Below are 18,231 nucleotides of genomic sequence, written 5' to 3'. Positions count from 1 at the left end.
AATTACGTTCGTTGACGTAATGTCACAGTTATAGTTGAGGAAATAGTTCAGTGCGGTGAGATAACGCGTACTGGATATATTCAGTATCTTATATTCTCGATTTTCCGTTTGTGAGGATGATTCATCGTACGAATAATTGAAATATTTCAGATACTGAATATTCTTTTATACGTGAATGTTGGCACGAAAAAAATTGTTATCCCTTTCGAATGGATATCCTTACGTTTTATGGTACGGTACCGTCGGCACAATACGTGACGCGACTGCTTCTTCGTCCGACTAAAGCTTACCCGTATCTACTTAGGAAATGTATTTAAGAAGTCGACCGAGTAAGAATTTCTTACGATATTTTTGAAATTATCATTAGTATTTGAACGTCAATCAAATCGAAACGATACACGTTACTATATGTTTTACTATCGTAAAACATTTACTATGGCCAATTGTTAATCACCGAAATGTAATACACGATTAAAATCAAATTTGTTTAAGAAATTAATTTCAATGTATATATATTATCTTTTATATAATGAATTTTAACGAATCTTTAATGAAAGTTTTTAACTTGTACGAATCCCTATCGTAAATTTTATATCAATATTTTTTTATAAAGAGAAAACGATGTAACATTATGTTGATTTAAAAAGCGCTCACAATATATTCGACGACAATAATAATTTATACATTAGATTTCGTTTTCTTCTATTACTACTACACCGATTTACTCACTTGGAGCACTCATATTTATTTTTATGATATTATTATTTTACGATATCGTTAAATGTCAGACTTGTGAATATAACACTGTCACAAACGACGAACCGCTTTTCTTACGATATTTTTATACAAATCCGTTTAATGTCTATAAAAACCGTTATTTTAATCATCACTATACACACACTTCACCATCACCATCACCTCTAAAGACTTTTCCCTTCGCTCAAGGAGTAGCCCTTTTAAGGAGAAAATATCCGCAATGGGCCGACAAAGGAGAACGCAATAAAGCGACCCCACGATCATCGACGAATTTATATATCACTTCCTTTTCCTTTTACTAATACAAAACGTAAACCAATAATAAATACTTTTTCATGAGAAAAGTATTATTAGCTATAATCATTGGAAGCAATATATCGTGCGAGGAAGGGACGATCGAAATAAGTATCATCGTGATAACGGCTTAACGAATCTTTACACTTCTTCCTCCGTATAATGTAAATTAATTAACAAAATTAAAAAAGCGAAAGAAAGCAGATATGACACGAAGAAAAAAACAAAAAAGAAAAAATTATTTTCATGCTAAAAACTTCATGCTATTGTCTCAGGACGTGGATTCGAAGGATCGCGACAATTTTCCAATTTAAATTGACAGACGGCATTACTTTCCGTGCGAGAGAAAAGAAAAAAAAAAGATAATTCGAAATTTTCAAAAAGTTCTTTTTAATCCTCGACTATTCGTCGATCGGAAAACGTTATCGGAGAATAGTCTCGTCCTGAGATTGATCATTAACGTTGAACGTAATCAAATCTACTAAAGAATATTGAAATGTGAGGATGGATTACGTAGAAGAACGAAGGGAAATAAAATGAATAAATGAAAAAAAAAAGCAAGACGATACATTTATAAAATATAAATTTGTTTTATCCTCGAGAACTCACCTGTCTTTCGCGTCGATCCGAAGAAGGCGAGCTGTTGTCGAGACTGTCACGAGAATACGAAAATCACAGATCGGTGCACAACGTGTCGGGATCTTTTCTCTCTCTGTCCTCCTTCATCGGAAAGTATTGTCGTCGTTTGATACGCCAAAGATAACGAGAACGCGTAAGGCGTATTAGAAGAGATACGCCGGAAGCTATCCGTGCTCGCTTCCGTGAGACGACCAAAGAAAAAAGTGTTTCGTAGAAGTGGCGCGCGCGCGCTTGTCGGTCGAGTTTTTCTTCCCCGGAGACGACGTCCTTTTCGTAAGAACCTATTACCCTTTCTCGTCCAGAAAAAAAATTGTAACCGCTATCCGTTCGTCGCTTTTTCCTCTTATCCTTCGTTCATATGGTATTCTTTTCTCTTACGATAAATATTTTTTAAATACAATTTTGGGCCTAAACTTGTATGTACCGATACGTTCTTTTGATTTGACTTCTTTTTTCTTCCTCCTCTTCTTCTATTACTTCTTCTTCTTCTTCTTCTTCTTCTTCTTTTTCTTCCTTTTATATTTTTCCCCGTTGATTTATCGTACGCGTGTATCGTTTTACTCTTTCTTCTTTTCTTTCTTTCTTCTTTCTTTCTCTCTCACTCTCTCTCTCTTCTTTTTTTTTTACTTTTGCGCTTCCTCTTTTCTTATCTCTTTTTTTTTTTTTTTTTTTTTTTTTTTTTTTTTTTTTTAAATCCTTTTTTTCGTCTAAAGTTGTTGTTGCTTCCTGTTGCTGGTTGAGTTTTTTAAACGTTTTTTTTTTTTCCTTTTTATTCTTTTCTCGAAACAATATGTACAAATAGGATTTTTCGCGCGACGTGTACGATTACGATAAACGACGTGGACGAGGATGAGAAGGAACAACGAGGGCGGCCCCCGGGGTGCTCGTCTCTTTTCGCGTGGGGCCCGGCTGATGAACGTGGCCGATGAGCGCGCGGCTAGAGAGAGCTTGGGCTGCGTGGCAGAGCGCGAACTTGCGGGCTTGCGGGCGCACTGGCGCACACACGGCGCTCACCACTCTCTCGCACCGCTCTCTCGCGCACACGAGCCGGCCGCGGCGTAGGCGGAGAGAGGAGAAGCTCTCCGCCGGCGGATGCTGTAAGCCAAAGGGAGAGAAGCACGCGCCGCGCAGACCGTCGCCGCCGTCGCCGCCACCGCCGCCGCCACTGCCACCGCCACCGCCGCCACCGCCGCCGCCGCCGCCGTTGCTGCTGCTGCCACCGCCGCCGCCGTCGCCGCCGCCGCCGCCGCCGCCGTCGTCGTCGTCGTTTCTCCCTCCCTCTAATCTCCTCACCTCCCTTGATTCTCCTACATCTCTGATAGCCCGGACGGTGGCGCCTCCGACGTACGTTCCGCAAACCTCTCGACCCTTCCTCCGCCTCTCGCGGTTCCTCGTCGTGAACACTCTCGGATGAAATCGCTCGCTCGTCGAGAGCGACAATGACGGAGATACGAACGAACTTAACTTCGCGCCTTTTTTCCCCTACCCTACCCTCGCGACGACTTTTTCTTCGGCATGGTCTTCATTCCCTTTTTATTATTTTCTCGAGGGAACGTTGGAGATGTTTAATTCTCTTTTTTCTTTTTTCTCTCTTTCTTCTTTTTCTCTCTCTCTCTCTCATTTCTTTTTTTTCTTCCCCCTTCTTTTTTTCAGGTAATACTACAGCTTGTTATCGATGAATGAATTTGGCTTTTTCTTTCACGATCACCGGGCAATAATTGTAAGGATTTAGAAAGGGTTGTGGAAAATATCATGGCAAATGATGTAACCATTGAAATAAGAAAATTATCTATCTAAAATGTCTATTTATTTCGAAATAAAGAATTAGCAATTTTTTTTTAGGTCATTTTTCATTTAATGGCTTAATACGTAACATTTTTCGAAATAGAAATGAAGAAATACTTTACGCGATAGTCGAAAAGATGAGGGGAGGAAACAAAAAAAGAGATAAAGAGATGCACGAAGAGAGGACGCATGTTCTCCCTTTTAATGAGTATTACGAGTCGAATCTCTGTCGATAAAAGAAAATCTCCAAATACTTCGAAGAAAAATCGATTCGATCGTAGTATTACGTCCTAAGTGTTGTAAGGTTTTCAGATTCATTTACATGTTGATGAAAAGGGTTACTGGACAGTGGCGAGCTCTTGCTTAGGTGGTCGCTATTGGAACTAAGCTGTTTGGGTTCTATCTTCTCTCCTTCTACTCTTATTCTCATCTCCTCCTAGTTCTCTGATGCTTTAGAATCATATCCTTCTTTAGATATCGATCGTTTTTTCGTACACGTAACTTTATGCATTCGAGTTTGAAGATTACGTGATATACGTATCCTCTTCAAGTCGAAATAATATACGAACGTGTAGTAAAAGTTTCAATTGAAAATGTTTTCTATAAACATTTATGAAAAAAAATTACGATCGTCATTAATATTAATTCAATTGGGTTAACATTATTTTTAATTATCATTCGCTGTCATGTAAGAATCAATTATGAGACCTTCCTTTTTTTTTCTTTTAGCTTAATCAAAGTGTTTACATTGGAGGCAGTACGACCATCCGGTCTAGTATAAGGTGGTCGTTCTTTGGCATACAGAGAAAAGTGCAGCGTCCTCGCTCCCCAACGTTTGGACGCAGCTGCGCGCGATACCCGATCAGTGGCCGGTATTTTTATTCGCAGATTTTAAGGTCACTTGTTGCTTGTTTAGTTATGTCGGATCGTATACACGCTACTGGCCCCACCACGGTATTGGTAGGTATGTGGGCGCGAGCGTGTGCGCCGGGATGCTCCCTCTCTCTCTCTCTCTCTCTCTCTCTCTCTCTCTCTCTCTCTCTCTCTCTGTCTCTCTTTCTCACTTGCTCGCTCTCGTAACGTGCATGCCGTACACGTGGGGACAAAGCGAGTTGCGAAGATGTATGTGGTGCATCGAGAGTAGGTGCACGCGCGCACGCGTTCACACACCTACTTGCATACGTAGATGTGCCATCGAACCGATAGGTGGACGGCCTGTCGATTTCATTTCCCCCCCTCCAAAACGACCCACAGAAGAGTAGGGAGAAAGAGAGAGGGGAGTAGAGCGTTCTACTGTTTTTTCCGGTTTTTTTTGTTCCTTTTTTCCAAGGGTGTTCGTGTTTCTCGTTGTGGTTTTTTTCGGTCAGCTTTCGCTACTCCCGCGTCCTCCTCGCTATCCTTGCTTCTTTTACTATCTGTCCACGTATTCGACTTTCCTTCTCGACGTTCGCACGCGCGCACACCGATTCTCTTTCTTTTTTCTCTTCTTTTTACTCCCCCTCATTTTACCGCGAAGTTCTCTTTGCGCGTTCGAAAGTGAATCAGATCTGTCTGTTACGAATGTCGCGTAACGATCTTCGGTTATCTATCGAGGACCTTCATCGTAATTAGACGTTCTTTATAAAATATTCATAGATCGATTAACTCTCGCCGTTATCTTCTTATTAATATCAAGAATTATTTTTACTCTGGTAATAGTACGTAATTAAGAATCAAAACGATCGTTTGAGTAAATTTTTTAATTTTATAGAAAAAAAGAACAAAAAAAAAAAAGAAAAAAAAAAGAAAAGAAAACGAACGAAAAAAAAAAAGGGAAAATGACTCGTTAAAGAAAACTAATAGGAATTGTCAAAATTTAATGAGTAACAAGTAAATTTTCTTTCCTCGATATATTTTACGTAACAAATCGTTTTCATTCGTATTTGCGCAAATAAACGTGTTTAAGTAACGAGAAGGAAACATCAATAGATATAGAGTAACATAGATACACCGGCTGAACCGAGCATGGTCGCACACTTGCGGGACGGTTGATTTGCGAGCGTCCAGTTCCATAGATCGAGCAGATCGATATCGTCGACTCCCTAGAGTCAGTCTTTTCCGCCTTCCTACTCAATCAAGCTGGAATGTATGTGATCTGTACGCGCCGTGTGACCCAAACCTACGTGCCGATCTCGATCCCGAGATTCGTCGAAAACACATGGCCCTTTTTAAACTTTAAAATGCCGCTTTTGCAATCAATGTTGAAATTTTAGAGTAAAAGATCCAATAACTTCTTTCTATATAAAATTTGTCGTTTCTTCGATATCACATTAATAATAAAAAACTTTTTCAATTTATTGTAGCAAAACAAAATTTAATGAAAAAAGTTACATCAAACAATAATTAGTATAATAATTACAACAGGGTATATATATATATATATATTGTGTATATATATATATATATATATATATATATATATTGTAATCGAAGATACGACGACCGAATTATGTAAACATGTAAATCTGGAAATCTCGAGGTGGAGCGTTATGCATCGACGATCGATAGAAAGTACGGCAATGCTCGTTGATTTCTCCGCGACGATAAGAGAGAACGATAATTGGACGCACTTGTATCAGCTTCATCTGGGATACATACTTAGCAATAGTAATGTTTCCACTCATATCTCGAATCTTTGCTGCCATTTCCATGATTGCTCATCCTGTTATAAGACATTTTCTCATCGATCGTCTATAGTTTTTTGATTTCAATCAAATAATTGACGATTAAAGTTCTCTTTAAAAAACGAAATCTGTGGATTCTATTATATTCGCTAATTTTTTTTATAAACATTGACAAATATATAAATGTTTCTAATGAAAGATATATCTAAACCTTTAAATGTTAATATTAAACGCTATATTATTTGTCATTCTATATTAGCAAATTGTGAGATCGGAGATCAGATCGATTAATACATACATCGTTCACAATTGTCCTCTTATCGCGCCATAGGGATTTCGATATATCAGAACGATAAGATCTTGCGAGATAAACATCGCGCGATGGATTCCTTCAAGCTGTGAGGAAAAGTTTCGGTCTATGGATCCGAAAAGTGACGGACCAACATGAAAATGAACGGAACGTTTGGGCTGTTAGCTGCTGGTGACAGCCACGGTATTAACATTCCTACTCTGAACAGAAACTTCGAGCTCGATGATGTGCCAGAAATACGTACATATATACGCGCGTGTGTGGAAATTCAAGAATACAGACACGATAACCCTTGTGCGAATATCACTTGTAACTCCTGTTCGTGGGACGAATACATTCATGCACACAATCACACAGACGAAGAACGTCTCTACGGTGGAATATCGGGGGTGCTTTCGTACTCGTTTCCCATAATAATTCCTCAACGTAGAATGACGCACACGCGTACACACGTTTGTGAGAAGGTCCAGCTACGTTGGTTGAAAGCTACCAGTTCAACTTCGTTTCTCTCTACTACCTCATTTGCCCTCCTCCCGTAAACCTTTCTCTCTCTCTCCTTCTCTCTCTCTCTCTCTTTCTCTCTCTCTCTCTTTCTCTTTTCCTCCTTTCGTCTCTTCCCTTTATACCTTCTCTCGTTCTCCCCACTTTTCTCCTTTTCTCTCTTCCTTCCTATCCATATCTCTCTCTTTCTCTTTCTCTTTTTCTCTTTCTCTCTCTCCTTTTCTACTCAGACTGCAGTCAAACGGAATCCGCTCAACCTTTGACCGGGCCGAATTAAAGCTTTTAACTGTCGTATTGTTTTTGATGGCTCATTTTCTCCCGCGAAATTGTTTTCCATGCCTCCTCCGACCGTACGTTTTAGGTGGAACCATGTCCCATGTCCCTCGTTTTGGATCCTCGATCGTATCTTTTTTCTTCTTTGGAGTAACTTTTTGAAAAGCTTTCGCTTGCAAAATTTGTTCTATTTAATATCTTTAAACAATACTATTTCGAAGCACGCTATTTTTTCCAATATTTCATACAAAATATTAGCATATCGAAAATAAAATTCATACATGTAGTTCCTTCCAGAAATGATTTGATATAGTTATCTCCTATTCTCCTATCACATTCTGGGGAAACACATTCTCCGAATGATTCCGTGGTGAGAATCCGCAACACGTTCCAACCAGGCATAAGCACGTACAACATAGAAGAACATAATTATGTTCATTACGTACATGTTCATTCTCTTAATCGTTTATTTTTGTTCAATTCATTAGACGCAAAAAACAAAAACAAAAAAAAAAGAAATGAAAAGCCAGAGCCCAAAGTGTATTTTGAATTAAGGTGACGAACACAAAAAGAACAGGATTTTATTCTCTATAGGACCACTTTGCTTGTTATTCTTCAAAGGACCACCCGTTGACTTAGCCGGCAATAAGTTTTACGATAAAGGACTTCCTTTGGTATAAAACGATCTTAAGTAAGGTAGGTGCGAAGGAAGGTGCCTTTAAAAGATGTCCTTGGAAAAAAACGAGATTAATGAATGCGCAACGAGAACGGTATGGGTGTCGGTTGGACGTTTTCTTAAAGGGCAAGTAATTACGAACAACACGAAAGAACATCCGGCCTTTTAAATGGGCGAACTTTCTTGAAGAATTTAGGTCTCTTCTAGAAGACTGAGTACTTTCCGATGCGTGACCAGGCTCCCTTAGCTCGTTGTCTCAAGTTGGGGCCCCCTACAGGTGCGAGCCAACGGATCGTCGACGTTGTCCAACACGCATCCTGTATGTTTCGCCCTTTGTAGCTCGCCTTTAACGCATTGCTGCTCTTTCTTAACCGATTCTCCTTCGCCTCCACGCGAGTTCTTTATCTTTCAGGACGTTACAACTGTCATTCTGCTTACTTTCCAACGGACTTTCGAACGGACGTATGCGGATCATTCTTTGAAATCTAACAAGTTTGATATAATTCGTAATAATGCACTAGATTGGAACGTTTAAAAAATTTTATACAATTGTTTTATTAAGAATAGAAGTAGAAAATTTAATCGAACCGTAGTAACTAAGTACATGAAATCGATCGGTCTTCCTTCTCTATCTCTCTCTTTCTTTCCCTATCTCTCTCCTCCCCTATCTCCATAGTTCTAGTATCCCCTAACTCTATTGCCGTACCTAGTAATGGTCTTCTTCCCTTCTTTACTCAGATATCATCAAAGTTCCTACTATTTGGCTTAAAAGAAACGTGGCGACAACAGCAAAGATATTTTTTCAGTTTCCAGTTATAATCAAGCTTGCGTATCGACGTGAGATTAATATTCAGAGAAATAAATATTTATTTTGCGATCAAGCAGCAACAGGTAGTAGGCGGCGATGTAATTAAAGCGCACAGTTTAAACATTATCTGAACAACGTTTTCAGCTTGCTCGCTTTCTCGCTCGCTCACTCGCTTGGACGGTTATACGATAATTATTTATGGTAATAGATGTGCAACGCGAGCCCGCGTATGGGATTTATAATGTAATCGATATCCACGGAAAAGTATCGGCTCGTTGTTGTCCCGTTTTTATCTATACGTTTCGAGGGAGACCGCGAGAGCAGTTCGAACGAGTCGCTCCCTCATTATGCGCCGCTACACGCGACTGTTCACACGTGCACTTATATATGTGTATATATGTATATATATGTATGTATATATATATATATGTATGTATATATGTATATATGTATATACATATATATGTATATATACATATATATGTAGACGGAATTACGAATAGACTTTGAACGTCATGAAAGTGAAAAGCAATCGAACGCGAAAGAGAACGTTTGATTTTACAAATTCATTTGTATACGCGTATATATACGTATCATGTATATTTATTTTATTAGAACCCATTATTATTTCTCGTTGCAGAGGGTGAACCGTATAACGTGATCACTTTTACTCATTACAAAATTAAATACACATATTGTTAAAAGAGAAAATGAAAAACAATTAGCAATTGATCATTTTACACAATTCACGCTTTACGTACGACGGATTATTATTAAATTCATTTTTATCGAAGAACGAAAATAAATGGAATAGAAGTAAAGGGGAAAAAGGAAAGCGATAAGATATATATACACATGGATACAAGTCTACATATATATATATATATATATATATATATATATATATATATGTATATACAGGTATACTTATATACAAGGTCGTGGAAAAAAAGGAGCTCACTCGCGGAATATGGCTAAGTAATTGTATGCGGAAGTGTAATGGCGCGATGGTGGACGCGATAATTAAAGGGCGTGACTGGCGAGAGCTAAGATATAGACGCGTGACGCGTGCTCGCTCGAGCGAGCTCGCTAATGCACGCACGCATCGCATTACGTCGCGCGAATCGACCACTACTCGGGGCAAAGAGCCCCTTTTGTGGGATAAAGGAAAAACAAGGGAGGAAAAGGTTACGAAAGGGTGCCCCTCTTCTCTCGTAAACACCTTTGTCGAATCTCGACACTTTTTCTTGCGTGTTGAATTGAAAATCCAAACCTCATCGTATTCCTATTTTGTTTTCAATTCAATTCCTGCGTTGCCTCGTCTCTTTATATTCGTATCGTAAAAGGCTTCGCTTTCTCTCATCGTCCTCCCACCACCCTTTCTCTCTGTCTATCTGTCTCTCTCTCTCTCTCTCTCTCTCTCTCTCTCTCTCTCTCTTCGTCTCTTCCTCTTTCTCTCATCGTCGTTCTTCACCTTCACCCGGCATTAATCCACTCATTTCGAAGGCTCCTACTGACAGACGTGAAATCATATTATCTTTCGTTGACGCATCAAAATATGAAGTACCACGCGCTCGCGAGCCGCTCTTGTTTATAAGCTGGCATTACGGGACCGTGCGAATAATTTCTTACCGCACGGTATACGCGTAATTATCTTGCTCGAGGATTATATGCCACTTGCGCGGAGGTCTTTAAAATAAACCGTGGTATATTCGAGATCGTGAAAAAGCCGACTGATTAAAGGGATAAAGGGCGGAAAGAAAAAGGGTGAGTGCCTACGCACGTCTGTGAATTTATATGTGTGTAACTATTATACCATAATCGAGATACTTTTATAGCCTTGCACGATTATTTAGTTGTTTTATTATCTCTTCAACTTTTTCCCCTTTAAATAATATCACAGTAGAGATACCTACGTGAACGTCTTGCGAGAACACAATATCCACTGTTATACTTGTTCATTATGTTTCTAGTGGAGATGGGTCGGTAAACGAGACAAAGATTTCAATCAAGATATGGTACTCGACTCCAAACAAGGATTATCTTAGGGAGACCTTATCCAGTAGGGACCATCTTCGTTTGCAAGACGCATCTAATACGCAGATTAATTAACGTTTTCAAGAAGCAACGGAACCAATTTACGAGGAGCATGAAAAACATTATCGAATTTGAAAGTACCCGTATTCAACGAAACTTTATACTCATTTTGTTTTATTACGTCGAAGCACGGAGCTAGCGAAATTTCGTTCGCACGAAAATTATTTTTGTTTGGAATTCGACCGTTTAAAGGCTTCGACGAGGAGCTTCCGCCGAGCGGAGCTAAGTGGAGGACCTCTTTTTCGTGCTAACTCGCAGTTTCCGAAATTCATGAATGCGAATGTATGGATGCGTACGTGAATACGTGCGTATATGCGTATAGGTTTATACGGGAGCGAGAGCAGCATTCGAAGTACTCACTTTAATCTATGAACAAAAAAGAAGGGGGTGTTGGTAAATAAATCGATGGAAAGCATCGGCGCGCAACGGGAAAAGTGTCGGCAACACGCGAGAGTACAATGAGGTATTAATATTCCCATTTGGCTTCGATTTCCTGGAAAAACGTTTGATGGAGATAAAATTACCAGCAACAACGGTACAGTGTCACTATAAATCAACTCCATACTCCTATCGATATCGTATCGAATGAAATCCAAGCAATTATGCCGAGGCCGATTGAGAATCGAGCCTTCAAATTTCGTTTCGTATCGCGTTCGGCACTTTCATTTTTTTTTTTTTTTGTTTTTTCTTTATAAAAACATTTATGCAACTTCTTAATATCGAACATTTTATAATCAATTCTTTTTTCAATTTTTCTCAAACAATCGAATATCTTTATATTTAATTACTATTTATTATAAAAATGAAAGAGATCATTTCGAACGTATAAGCTTATCTATTAGGACGTTTCACGTTTATATATTTCGTTTGTTATCAACAATACAATGATAAGAAAATTGCTTTTTCTCTTATAGAGAAAATCAAAAGAGCAAATAGCTTTTGTAGAAAGGACGAAAGTCAATGAAGCTTGATGCCTAACCGTAATTCTTCCCAAACGTTAGTTCTGTGTACGGACATTCTCAATAGGGTTACCGTATCAGTAGGTCGTCTGCATTGGTGTAGTGGGATACAGTGGTTCACCCCCGTGGTGCACCCTCTGATAATAGCATTATGACTCGCCTGATTGTGGAAATAAACACGGGATCGTATGGGGCGCGACGTGTACGTGCGTATACATATATATATATATATATATATATATATATATATATATATATGTATAAACGCCTACACGCATCGGCGCGAACGCGTTGCCCCGGCGCGGTTCATTAGGCCGCTTAAATGCAACGCGACAATAAATACGCGTCCTCGGTCAATCGATGGGATCAAGAGAGAGAGAGAGAGAGAGAGAGGGAGAGGGAGGGAAGAAAGGTGGGAGGGAAAGGGAGAGAGAGTATGTCATGAAACGATCGAACCGTCATTCGATACAATCGTACTACGGTTTAATGTACTACAAGCAGCAAACCAATTGTTTTTTCACCATTAACGAAAATCACGATCAAAGGATAACACATCGCGAAAAATTCGGAAAATTTTATTGATAATTGTTGGAAAAATTTGGAAATTACTTTAAAGATAATCGCGAGATTTCCATGGTATAATAGTTGTAAGTAGAATGAAATCACCGAGAAATAATTCCACGATACATTTTGATATTTGGTAAGGTAAGATATTATACAAGCTTGTACGACGGTAAAGCAATATTTAGGAGGCTGGAGGCGTACCTGTATAATGTGAAGATATACGAAAGGCGCTATTTTTTTCTATCGTTAGTATTATAACTTCCCTTTTTTAACCGGACATACTTAAACCGTGGTAAGTTTTTCGATCAATAAACGAACGTATATGTATGAAATTTATTTTAATTAAAAATAAAATGTTTCGAATGGAGACAGAATACTTGAAATAAATAAATAAATCGTAAAATGAAGAATTAGGATGCATAATGTTCTTTTTTTTTGTTTTTTAATTGGAGTGTGATACAAATGAACAAATGATGAAAAATGAAATATTAGTGATGAATTAACCCGTCATTATCGGTTAACATGTTAATTAACGCTTCAATTACTAAATAAATGATACAGATATTATATCGCTTGTTTAAATCATCGTATATCGCGCTTTTAACGCGATCAAACATTTATATAGGATCTAGAAATGAAAGAAAAGGATAGAATTTAAAAAGAACATTAGCGGACTTGGAATAATAAGGACGATGGAAAGGGGTGTCGAGATACAAACGCCAGGAATATTTCTCGTAGGAACGATGTGACGAGCAACAGGCACCTCGATTCAAGAGCACGTGCACTCGGGCTGCCTCAGAATCTTTGGTATTTGATCGGTATCGATGGGGGCCAATACGTGCGTATCGAACGCGGAGAGGCGCGTCCAAGGTACGCGCTCGCGTTGTCCACGCGCCTCTACCAAACGCTATGGTATAGAGAACGCGTTTCGACGTGTGTGTGTTTGTGTACTGCCAGTTGCTCGTGTAAATGGGTAATAGGGTCAGCGTGCTAGCGGGACACACGAAAGGGGGTTGCTACCCCCTTTTCGTCACCCTCTCATCCGATCGTTCACACAACAAGTTTCTCTCATCGATCCGATCGATCCCACCGATCGATTTCGCTTACTCCTATTCGCAAATACAAAGGAGCATGATTCTAGTCATCGCATAACAGATAGATTATCGCACAATGAACAATTGTCGAGATCGACTTTGATGAAAATTTGACGAGATTCTTAATTAATCGTCTTTGACTTTTTGCATTTCTTAATTATATTCTGATCAAGGAATGAAATTGATATTGTATATGATTACAATGGATTTTCAATATAAGCTGTTTAGCTTAAAAAAGATGAGAAATATTGTTTCTGAATTTGTATTCAATAATTATTATATTTGTAATATTTCTTTCATAAATATAGATACTTAGAACGTAGAAGCAGTGTTATTAACAATATATTGCGATTTGTGTAGGGTTGAGAAAAATCGAAATATAGTCAAATTCTAATCACGAATATTACAATCTTTTGTATACCATAAACTCGTCTCTTTGATGTATTCGTTGGTTTCGGAGAATTACGGGTTAAAAGTTTTGTATACCGAACACGGTTGCGGAGTCCAATAATTCCAGGCTGTATAGAAAGAGACATATATATATATATATATATATATATATATATATATATAAATATATATATATGTATATATATATATATAAATATATATATATATGTATGTATATATTTGTGTTTCCTTTTTACAACCTCGTAAATCGCGTTTCCGTTAAACTGCGCTTTTTATAAAGTAGTTCGAAAGTTACGTTATCCGTTCCTATTTTGACTATCTCAGTTGGGTGACGGTCACAATCGTGGCCGGATTATCTGTGCGATATCGACTATTTCATTCGCTTGCTCGGTCAGCTTCGTCGACCCACGAACTACCAAAATGATACTGGAGTAGGAAGTGCTGGAAAATTTAAAAATACTATACTTGCACACGCATACTTCCATTCCCTCGATGCTCATTAATTATTCCCGCTCGAGGTGAGTTCACAAAGTCGTCTCTCGCGTGACCAGAAACTCGAGGGTGTGCCATAGTCCTTCATCCGCCTATTCACCATTTCTCAGCATTCTCATCCGTAGTGTATTAAGACATTACGATCTTAGAGATTACGTGAAACTTTTTTCCCCGAACTTATCTCTCTTTAACATGGTAAATGCTTCAGTATACTTAACTTTTTCTTTTCCTCATTGTTCATAATATTTTTAATCTTTATGTAAATTCTCGTCGGATGAATTTTTTTTTTCCATCAGAAATCAGGGCTAAAAGATGATCAATTAGCTTTAGAAAATGAAAGAAATAATACAAGATAGTTAGTTAAAATCGAAAAACGGAAAAGCCGAGTTTCTTGTACGTCTTTCGGTGTCCGAGAAGTCCGTTTTACGAGAGTATTCCGACAGGAAGAGCTTCAGGGGAAGGTTGGGGTAAAGGGTGAGAGATGGTAGGGAGAGAGAGCAATCGACGAAGCTAGAGGCATGTAATAAGAGAGCAGTGCTTTCGGCTCCCTCACTCTCTTTCTCTCTCGCTTTCTCTCTCTCTCTCTCTCTTTCTTTTCCTTCCCCTCTCTCTCTCTCTCTCTCTCTCTCTCTCTCTTTCTCATTCTCTTACTCTTTCTCTCTTGCACTCCGTTTCGCTTTCTCTGTCTATATGTATCTCTCTTTCTCTCTTGTACGTTGCATGGGACGATGTTGTCCAGTCGCTGGATCTCCGTGCATGGGGGTAGAAACGGAGGTGAAACGAGGGCCGAGGGGTGTCCAGTGACGATGGGTCGTCATGGCAACCGACTGCACCACCTCATCACCCCGTGCATCCCCCATGGCTGCAGTTCGAGTTTGCGAGCGGAACTGCATCCTGCGGACGAGGGAACCCTGAATTTCGGTGGATAAGTACGGAGCCGTGCGGGGTGAAGGGTAGTCCGCCGGGAAAAGGGAGGAACGGACAGTCACCCCTACGCGAATCTATGTCTAATGATTATCGTTGCCTTCTCGGGGCCGTTCGCGTGTAGCCGCTGCCGTCTCCTCGCTTGGACTCGTTCTGTTTAAAATAAAAAGCTGCTTTCAATGATACCGAAACGAGCTATAATATCTCTGATTTTTTTTTTGTTATGTATATATATATATATATATATATACATACTAGAATATCGATTATATAAATGAAAATTTTTTGATAAAAGAACAGTAACTTTTCTTATGATTTTGAGATTGTACAAAAAAAAAAAAAATGAAAAAAAAAAGGTAAAGAAAAGAAGATATTCCTCTGGATAGATTTTTATAAATAAAATCGCACGAAACATCTAATATTTTTGTTCTTTCCAAGAGAATAATGAAACTCTAAGCCTTACAAAATATTTTTAAATACGTATTATATATTCCACGTTTCACCACGATTTTCATTCTATAAAGTATAATTCGATTTCTATTCAATAATTTATTTATTTCAATAAAATGAAAACATGGAGGAGTTATGTGCGCGTTAATGCAAAAATTTCACGAGGTATGCGGATGCATTATTACGCTCACCACGTAATTTGAAAAGTGGCTACATTTTTGTCAAAATTTTTGCTAAAGAATAAAAAATAAAAGTAAAAGAAAAGAGAGAGAGAGAGAAAGAAAAGAGCAGTCGCGCGAGGAAAGTTCCATGATGTCGTTCGTCTCGTACGATGAAATAACGATTTTATATGTTTTATCGATAGAAGAATCTTGCTCTATAGCGTGATAACAACGACGTAAAAAGAATAAAAAAAAAAAAGAAAAAAAAGAAACGAAGAGGTGATAGGAGAAAGGTATTCTCGATAAAATACTCGAGGATACACGCTCAGCCAGATTCGATCGATCTTTCTTCGAGGAAAATATCGTTGAGTCGAGCCAAGTCGAGCAACGAAATCGGTAGATTTATAATCGGTTGAGCTATAATCGGTCTAGTCGATGATGAAAGTAAACGCATAGGAAAAGAGAGAACTAGACCGCTGACAAGGTGGTTGTAGGGAGTAACCAAGTAACGTAGGAGTCTCGTGTAGTACAGAAGAGAACGATCGAACGATAGACAAATAATGACTTCTGCTCTGCGATAAGAGCTAGCCGCGATAACGGTCGACTCGTTCGACTCGGTCGACTCAGCGAATCTCCTTGAACCAGGCCAATCGTCAGCGTTTTACGCGAAACACGACATTAGGGCTCACCTGGCTCGCCTGATGGACGTGCACGCGACTTTGAAAGTTTTTCGCGGGGACGACGGTAGCGACTCGACTAGTAGCGGTTCTACTACTCCTCCTATACGGGAAGGCGCATTACAATATTTATCTTATTTATCGGAGGTTTGCGCCATTTTCTGATCTGATTCCGCGATAGCGGTCACGTACAACCCGTGGCGACGGAGACAACACACAAGGTGGCGTGCCAGAAAATTATTATATGCCTTACTTTGCCGTCTGTCTGCCGAGTGAATATTTTATTAATTCCATAAAGCCCGTACACTGGACTCTCTCTTTCTCTCTCTCTCTCTCTCTCTCTCTCTTTCTCTCTTTTCTCTTGCTTTCATTCTCGCTTCTCAGGCAACGTCGATGGAGGTGTCTCTCGTTTGGCACGAAACGATCAGTGGATAACTGATAATTTTACGTTAGAGACGAAAATGATGTCAACGTGGATACACGAAGCGGGTATTCTCGTTGCCTCAATTTGGTCGCTTTTTAATATTCGTTACATCAGCAGTTAGCATTAGACTTCTTCGATATTTCGTGCAATTGTATGAATCTTCTCGTTAACCGAAGAAATTCCTCATAAGATCGGTCTTCGGCTTTCATGTCCTCGAGCCATTGAGAAACACGGTCACGCGCGGATCCATAATGGCTAGGAGCCAGAAAGTTTTGTCCTCGAAGGGAGAAGAGCCGAGTTCTCGCGGTATCCTTAGGTCGAAGGATACCCAAAGCTGGCAACTATGAATTTATGCAAATCGAGATAAGACTGGCAGATTTCCGTGACCTCGACTGCACGAGTCTCAGCCATCGGCGTATAGCGCAGCTTGCGAAGTGGCTTACCGTTTGGACTTCGTGCCCTCCGGACTAACTAGACTAGTCAAACGGTCCGAACTATCCTCGGACTTAACCGACTGTTAAGTTCGACTAGAGTTACTCGCAAGACCGAGCCCGTGTAATCCAACGGATCCTCGGAAATGCTTCGGCGTAAACGTCTAAGCGTCGGTCCTTGTCCCTGGACGATTCTAAATTCATGACGTCAAATGTAAAGGAACTTACTTATATAGAGTATACAAGTTTTACTCTTATAAAAGTAAAATAGTTTGATTTGACGTGTTTAACGATTACTTACTTGAACTTGCTAGATGACTTTGTAAAAGAATCAAACAAGTGATATAGATCTAGGCCGAAGGGCATGATAAATGCTTTAATTAGAAACATCCACATTGTCTGGATAAAATCGACGTCGTTCGAAGCAGCCGTAAAGACACGGAAAAAAATAGCTACGTACGCGTACTAGGTAGATACATAGAACACGCAGGTTTTGACATTATCGCGATCGCTACGCGTCCTAAGGGACCTGTCTTGATTTCAAAATCGTCTTCTTTTTTGTAAACGCGTCGAGCAGATCTAGATAGGTTGTACGCCGACTCATTAATATTCCATGACGGACTTAATTGACGCGATATCAACTAGGGACCTTGCGGAAAGTCATCGAACGACAGTAGTGTGTCCGCTCTCAGGGAAATAACGAATGCAAGGAATCAATTGTGCTAGCCGAGATAGTCCTCGTCTCTTCCCGCAAGGTGGGCGCGCGCAACGTAGCTTCGACGTAAAACTAAGAGCTAGGGAGCTCAAAACCGATAAGATCGTTCGCGTGAGTCTACTCGGGG

General features: G+C 39.4%; 1 protein-coding gene across 1 annotated transcript in view; it reads right to left on the bottom strand.

Annotated features, from left to right (window-relative positions):
* LOC118443234 (uncharacterized) overlaps nt 1-17,785 on the bottom strand; it is a 103,351-nt gene extending 85,566 nt beyond the window's left edge. Inside the window, exons 1-4 of the mRNA XM_035869878.2 lie at nt 17,691-17,785; nt 17,496-17,583; nt 17,130-17,299; nt 1,660-1,770 (exon numbers count right to left, since the gene is read on the bottom strand). Of these exons, the coding sequence (XP_035725771.2) occupies nt 1,660-1,770; nt 17,130-17,299; nt 17,496-17,583; nt 17,691-17,785 (464 nt within the window). The remainder of the gene's footprint in view (nt 1-1,659; nt 1,771-17,129; nt 17,300-17,495; nt 17,584-17,690) is intronic.
* Between the last annotated feature and the right edge of the window lie 446 nt (nt 17,786-18,231).

This window comes from Vespa mandarinia, chromosome 9 (genome assembly GCF_050613455.1).
Source record: "Vespa mandarinia isolate Hongniang chromosome 9, ASM5061345v1, whole genome shotgun sequence".
In the NCBI taxonomy this organism is placed as follows: domain Eukaryota; kingdom Metazoa; phylum Arthropoda; class Insecta; order Hymenoptera; family Vespidae; genus Vespa; species Vespa mandarinia.
This window is presented reverse-complemented; position numbering and strand designations above follow the sequence as displayed.